The sequence below is a fragment of the Echinops telfairi genome, unplaced genomic scaffold, assembly GCF_000313985.2.
Source record: "Echinops telfairi isolate 266 unplaced genomic scaffold, ASM31398v2 ScPeMD7_1;HRSCAF=3_0, whole genome shotgun sequence".
Classification (NCBI taxonomy): Eukaryota; Metazoa; Chordata; class Mammalia; order Afrosoricida; family Tenrecidae; genus Echinops; species Echinops telfairi.
The window spans coordinates 93,544,577-93,551,767 of NW_022103896.1; the positions used below are offsets into that span (position 1 = coordinate 93,544,577).

At 42.4% G+C, this 7,191-nt stretch overlaps 1 protein-coding gene across 1 annotated transcript in view; it reads left to right on the forward strand.

Moving 5' to 3' along the window:
• ROR2 (receptor tyrosine kinase like orphan receptor 2) overlaps nucleotides 1-7,191 on the forward strand; it is a 54,350-nt gene that overhangs the window by 21,345 nt on the left and 25,814 nt on the right. The window contains exons 3-4 of the mRNA XM_004713926.2: nucleotides 3,075-3,362; nucleotides 4,495-4,525. Coding sequence (XP_004713983.1) covers nucleotides 3,075-3,362; nucleotides 4,495-4,525 — 319 coding nt within the window. The remainder of the gene's footprint in view (nucleotides 1-3,074; nucleotides 3,363-4,494; nucleotides 4,526-7,191) is intronic.

The window sequence follows — 7,191 nt, forward strand, 5'->3', positions numbered from 1 at the left end:
AAAAAAAGAAAGAAAGAAAGAAACATTGCTATACTTTGATGAAGACTTCAAATATTAAATAACTGGGAGATGGGTTTGGTCAGAACATTGTAAACAATGTAGCCTCTGTAATCTGTGCACTTGCGCAGTCTAGATTGTGTCAAAATAACAGTTTTAATGAAGTTTGTGTTCATTAAATGTATAAAACTGTTCTGCTTTTATACAGATGATTCAGTAATGTCACACCTTCCAGTATTGCACTATATAGTTGACTCCATGAAACCCTTACATTCAAAATTTCACCTCTTTGAACCCATCTTCTCAATTGCTGAGACTGCCCACCATCAACATTACAATTAATAACCAGACTTGTGTCATCTCCAAGAATTGCCTTCTGTGATTTAATTAAGTGCATTAAGAATAGAGTTAATTGGCACTTTGTTATACTCACCCTCCTGGCACAATTGCCGAAGACAAAATGGGTGCATAAGCAAATGTGAAGAAAACTGATGGTGCCCGGCTATTAAAAGATATAGCATCTGGGGTCTTAAAGACTTGAAGTTAAACAAGCAGCCATCCAGCAATGAAGCAACAAGCCCACATGGAAGAAGCACACAAGCTGGTGTGATCATGAGGTGTCATCAGGGCCGGGTAACTGGCATCAGAAGACCCATAACAAACAAACAAACAAAAATATTTTGTTGAGAACAAGGGGAATGGAGCAAAGACCCCAAACCCATCTGGAGACAATGGAATATTCCCCCACAGAGGGCTCTCAGGGAAGGGATAAGTCAACCAGGGTGCAGTAAAGCACTGGTAGAACCCACAATATTTCTCTGGTTCCTTGAGGCTTCCTCACCCCCACACTCATGACTCCAGTGCTGATTCTCACTCTGGACTAGACTAGAACATGTGCACGGGTATAGATAAGAGATAAAAGCTCGTGATACACAGAATCCAGGGACAGGAATTGGAATAGCAATAAAAGAAGGGTAGGGATAAGGGGCGGAGAGGAGGGGAGGAAGGGGGAACTGATCACAATGATCGACACATAACCACACACACCCCTCCAGGGGGAAAAACAACAGAAACCATGGGGAAAGGGAGACAGCGGTCAGTGTAAGATATGAAAATAATAATACTTTATAATCTATCAAGGGGTCATGAGGGGGGAGGGAGGGAAAAAAGAGGAGCTGAAACCAAGGGCTCAATAGAAAGTAAATGTCTATAAAAGAACAATGGCAGCATATGTACAAATATGCCTGATACAGTTGATGTATGGATTGTAATAAGAGTTATAAGAACCCCCAATAAAATGATCTTTTAATAAAAATTTTAAAAGAAGAAATAAAGTTTTAATCCTTAAAAAAAAGGGATGAGAAGCATGCAAAAAAATTAAAAATTAAAATAAAATAAAAAATAATAGCGTTAATGAGGATGGAATCATGGTAGAATCTGATATTAATAATCTCTCCAGCCTGATAGCTACTGGCCATCCTTTGGGAAAGGAAACCATCCCCTCAACTTGAAATTGACTGCCTCTCTCCCCCTGGAGATGCCTCCCCCCACCCAGCAGCCGTAGATGGCCACTGAGAGTCCATCACAAGCCCTATAATTTGTCAATTAAATCAGTAATCACAGATATAATTTCAGTAATAATAAAAGAAAGGGAGACACCCAGAAAGTGAGGCAGAAGGTATGTACTTTGTAAAGTCATTTTCAGATTGCTCTAGCACTTTTGTTTGAAGTAAGGTCATCTCCCGAGGATTGCTTTTCTTGTCTGTGTAGTGTCAGATTTCCTTAACAGCTATAGAATTTTAGTTTGCATGTTCATCATGAGAGAGAGAGAGAGAGAGAGTAACCTTTCTGCCGACCTGACTTACTACAAACATGCACAAGCAAGTGCACACACTTACTCGGACCTCCTCCACCCACTTTCCTTTCACTGAATCTATGTAGCATTGCATCACTGAGAATTCCCCTGTCCCACAGTGGTACTAGGCTCCCATGCTCACAACAGCATTTGCAGCCTGTGCCCTCCCTGCTTGAAGACTTTATTTGAGAACACGATTGCATCCTGTTCCTGTCTTCCCTCTAGCATGCGAACCCTGCTGAGTTAGTTAATTGTGCCAACCTGGCCAATAATCACATGTGGGGCTAATTGAAAGGCGGAGGGATAAATGGGTGGTGAGCCTTACCTTTCTAGTTCTCAGGTCTCTTGCTTTGTGATGGTCGCACCAGGGTGCAGCTGCCTTAGCAGTTCCCTGCTTCAGCTTGCAAGATTGACTTCCTACAAGACATCCCCAAGGAGAAGCCACATAGACCTATCCCCATGCAGCCCTGGGTGCTGGAGCAGCCGTGTGGAGACCCCTGCTAGTGCTGAGATGCTTGTTCATTCACTGACTCAGCTTTCCTCCTGCCGTCGGCATCATTGCCTCTGTTTTGTGAGGTGGAGGACTTTGTGGACTGGTGTTGGGTTAATGGGTTAATGTTGGACTTGTGGGCTTGGGCAGCATTGGGTTGGGATGTTTTCGTGATGTACATTTTCTTTATATAAAACTCTCTTATACATGAGTTGCTGTGGACTTGTTTCTCTCAAGTACCCAGACTAATCACCTGCGTACCATTTGCCTTCTGAGTGCAGGGGCCCTCAGTTCCCCTCAGCCTTGGTGGAGCACACATGTCCTTACAGCTTATGTGTTGTTGCCTTGCGCTCATAGTGCTGAGCGTGAGTTGACATCACATTGAAGTCACTGAGTGTCACGGCTTTTGCTCAGCTGCTAAGCTAGAGGTCGGTTGTTTGCACCCACGCAGTGGCGCCGCAGAAGAGCAGCCTGACAATCTGCTTGTAAACATCACAGCCGAGGAACCCCTGTGGAGCACACGCCTCTGTAACATATGGGTTGCCGTGAGTCAGAATCAACTCCACAGCAAAGCATTTGGTATTCTTATTATCTCTTTTTGGTGTTGTTGGTTCCTTTAATACTTGAACAGGGAAGTTTTGTGGGGGGAGGTGGGGAGGGGTGGAAATATTCCCTCAGTGTAGTGAAGATCCCCACTGAAGCTTGCTCTTTTCCAACCCTTCTTCTCCTCAGGTTATTTTCTGAATTTCCTGGAACCAGTAAACAATATCACCATAGTCCAGGGCCAGACAGCGATTCTCCACTGTAAGGTGGCAGGCAACCCACCTCCCAACGTGCGGTGGCTTAAGAACGATGCCCCAGTTGTACAGGAGCCCCAACGGATCATCATCCGCAAGACAGAATACGGTTCCCGGCTGAGGATTCAAGACCTGGACACGACAGACACGGGCTACTATCAGTGTGTGGCCACCAACGGGGTGAAGACTATCATGGCCACCGGTGTGCTGTTTGTGAGGCTTGGTGAGTCAAGTGCTTGAGAGCATGTCTGTTGACAGATAGGATGCCTGCTTAGAACATTCACAGCCACGGAGAGGAATATGAGTTTGCGATTTGAAACTGAACACACACACCTCCGTAGGAAAGAAAAATCTGGAAAACCATTCCCCAAGGCCTCTCCCATGGTGCCCAAGTCCCCAGCTTAACCTGTTATCCACTTCCTAGTAATAAAAGGAAGTAGATGCGGATGGAATGGTCTGCAACTTAGAGTGTAAAACGTACTCCTAGAATATGCATTTAAAGAGAAAGGTTGCATTTCGTGAGGGCAGCACTCCACGGGGATTTCTGCCACCATGCCAGATGGCCAGGCTTCTACGGGGATACAGATAGGTCTGAAGCAGGCCTGGTGGGCACTGAGGTGGTTGTATGGATGAGGTATGCCCGAATCTACTTTGTAGAAATCTGAGCTGAGCCAAACAATGAGTAAAATTCCACTTCCGCACTGTTAGGCGTCCATAGAGTTGGGAAGGGAACTCTGGCAGGAAGGAATGGGCCCAGCTCCCCTCAGAATCCCTGGGTGGTGCAAATGGTGAGCATTCGTGGCTGCTAACTGGAAGTGTGACCTGTTCCCATCAACCCTAGAGTGGCTCAGCAGAAAGGCCTGGCGATCTGAACAATCAGCCATTGAAAACCTTACAGAGCACAGGACTGCTCTGACACACATGAGGTTATCGTGCATCAAGAGTGACCCTCGGGCAACTCGCTATTTAGGTTCATCAGATTTCTGAGAAAGGGCCCAGGCCAAACCTAAGTCCTGTCAGAAACCCCTGGCAAAATCGCTAACCCATTTTATCACAGATCAGTAAAAGGCCTTTTATGTATGAAGATAATCCTTTAAAACCAGAAGAGAAGAAAGATAGCAAAAACTCCAAAAATATCGCTAAAATGTGTGTATAAGCAGAAGAGGATCCGTACCCCTTCTTGTGATTGTCCACGCCACTAAGATGTAATTGTGGACAAGAAAGGAAGAGCCCAAGACCATAGGCACACTCACCACAAGTGTAGTGGGTTTCGCCATCTTTTCATTGGCCTGACTTGAAAATTCTTTTATTCCACATCATGAAATATTAACAACTTTTTTATTTTATCTTTTTAGGTCCAACACACAGTCCAAACCATAATTTTCAGTAAGTATCTCTTTTCTGAAAATCATTTTCTGAGGCTTTTGGAGTTTCCACTATATAACAAGCCAGGTTACAAATTTGGTCAATACCCTTTGTAGCCACCACAAGTCATCGCTGAATTTGGGGGTGGGGGGTGGGGGGGAGGCTGGACTTCATATGACAGTGGCACTGTATTTGATTTGAGTTGATAAAGTCATCCTGGGAAATTTATATATTTTCCAGTTTAGTGTAAAGAAAAGCTGTTCCCTATACACGTGAAAGTGGTTCCTCTCTCTCAGCAGTCATGACCTGGAAAAGGCACAAGTATCTACACCAGGTTGTCAAGGCCACCAGAATTTGGGCTTTTTAAAGCCCCTGGAAGCCTAGAGTCAATTCTTGTTCTGAAATCTCAGTACAACCAATCGTTGCATTTATAGGTGTAGTGTATAAAATAAGCTTCTGGGCACACTCTGAGATAGGCAAGTTTTCAGTCCTATTTCTAAAATGGGAACACTGAAACTTGGTTTATTGCTTGTATTCTGTGGTGAATTGTTGGCCAAATTTGTGGTTCAGTGGTGGCCTCTTGTCTCCCAGTGCAATGTCTTTCCAGTGCACCACACTTTATTGTGAGGAAACTGTCCTCTGATTGTCAAACATTCTGCCATTATGTAAATGGGATATTATTCTTTTCTTTGCTTACATTGAATATTAACAGACTACTGAAGTCTTGTCATTTCCTATACAAATGCTACTGAAGAGATTTTGACTCATTTTTTAATGTTTTGAACAGTGATACAACCACGATGTCGTTGATTAATTTAGCATTATTTGCTTGTTCACACTTCCCTGCTCACAATAGGTAATGCCCTATGAACATTACCAATGGGAATGAGGCTCTGAGGTGCCATGTAGGGGAGAACTGGCAAAGGAGCCACCCTTCTAAACATACAGCAAGGTGACTTTAAGAGAAGGCAGAATTTCAGAACATTCTGCCTAAAAAGGAGTTCAGAATCCTTTTACCTTAATAATTCGTCATGGAGATAAACAACACCTAACACTGAGCAAAGAAATTAAACCAAGGTCATATTTTATGAGGCTTTGGAAAACATAGAAATCATTTTGGATGTTGAGCCATTATTTATGTAACATATCTTTACTTGGGATTTTCTTACGATTTGTAGATTTATAAATTTTATTATTATAGATTTATAAGTTGACACACACTAATAAATAATGCTTGCAGTGTCCATAAAATGAAAATTCTGTCTGGCCACCTAGTCTGCCTTGCTCTTTCCTTCAGCATTTCACACGTATGTGTACCTAGAGAAAGACCACCTCTTGCTTTGATTTACTGCTTTACATAAATGGCGTTATACTTGATATGTTTCATTAACAATATGCCTTTGAGATCTTTCCACAGCTGTATAGTTAAATTTCTGTTACCTTTTTCTTCTTTCTGCTATTCCATGTACCACTGAACTATTCCCCTTAAACCAGTTGCGAAACATATTTGAGAGATACTGAGGTATAGTCAATTAGTATGGCCTTATAACTGTAATTCCTTATGTGATGTATGCAGATATTTTTAGCAAAACATTTAGCAGGATCTAGGAATTGCAGTTGGGTACCATCTTCCTCTACCAAGCATGGCCAGATTGCCGTCCAACACTGTCCTGGGAATTTGCGCTTCACCAGCAGTGCACAAGCTATTTTCCAACATGTTTTCCAGCATGTGGTATTATCAGAGTTTAAGATTTTCTCCATGTCTTGGGTATCAAGTAGTAATTTATGGTAGTTTTACTTGGAATTTCATTACTAAATATTTTTTTTAATTACTACAGTTCAATACCAAATAGAGATTGTATATCTTTTCATTGTCTTTAATAGTCATTGCATCATTGCCTTTCATACATTCTGTTTTTTCTGTTAGGATGTTTGTCTTTTTATCGGTAATTTTAAGAGTTTTAAAACCTAATCTAGAGTAATCCGTCCGTTTTTGATCCATCTGGGATTGATTTTGGGGTCTGGCCTAAGCTGGAGAGCTACTGTGAAATCTCTCGTGTACATGGCCGAGAGCCTTGGCCCTAGCTAATTAGTAGTCTCATTTGTTTTCACTAAATTTAATGTCACTTCTATCATGGGAAACGTCTATGCTCTTGGGTCAACTTTCACCCTTCTTTCGTTTCACGACCTTCTGTACCTGAACTAATGACAATCTCATCTAGCAGCATAACTCTTATATCTTTCTTTTGATATAAAGATCCTTCCTGTCTTAGTTATCTAGTGCTGCTAGATGACAAAACCACAAATGTTTTCATTTTAAAATAAAACACACACATACAAAACAACAACAACAAAACTCGTTTTCTCCAAGAAATAAATGAAACTGTTTCTGGAAGGCCTTCTAATTCAGGTGCCAGCTGTAGAAAGTCTTTCTCTTCTTAATGGATCTAGGCACCCACTCTGCCAGTCTGAAGGTGCTCAGCTCTTTTGCCCCATGAGTTGGCAAGCCTAGTTCTTCTGGCAAGTGCCTGGAAGCACCTGACTCCACTCGGAAGCCTCCTACCCAAATGCATTCATCTCTCCATCTCTCTCTTTCTGTGGGTTTGACTCCTGCACCAGTATCTAGATATTTACAGTTACTTTTTGAGATCTAAGGGTGACCCAGTAGGTTTTCTGGTTTCTTTCTT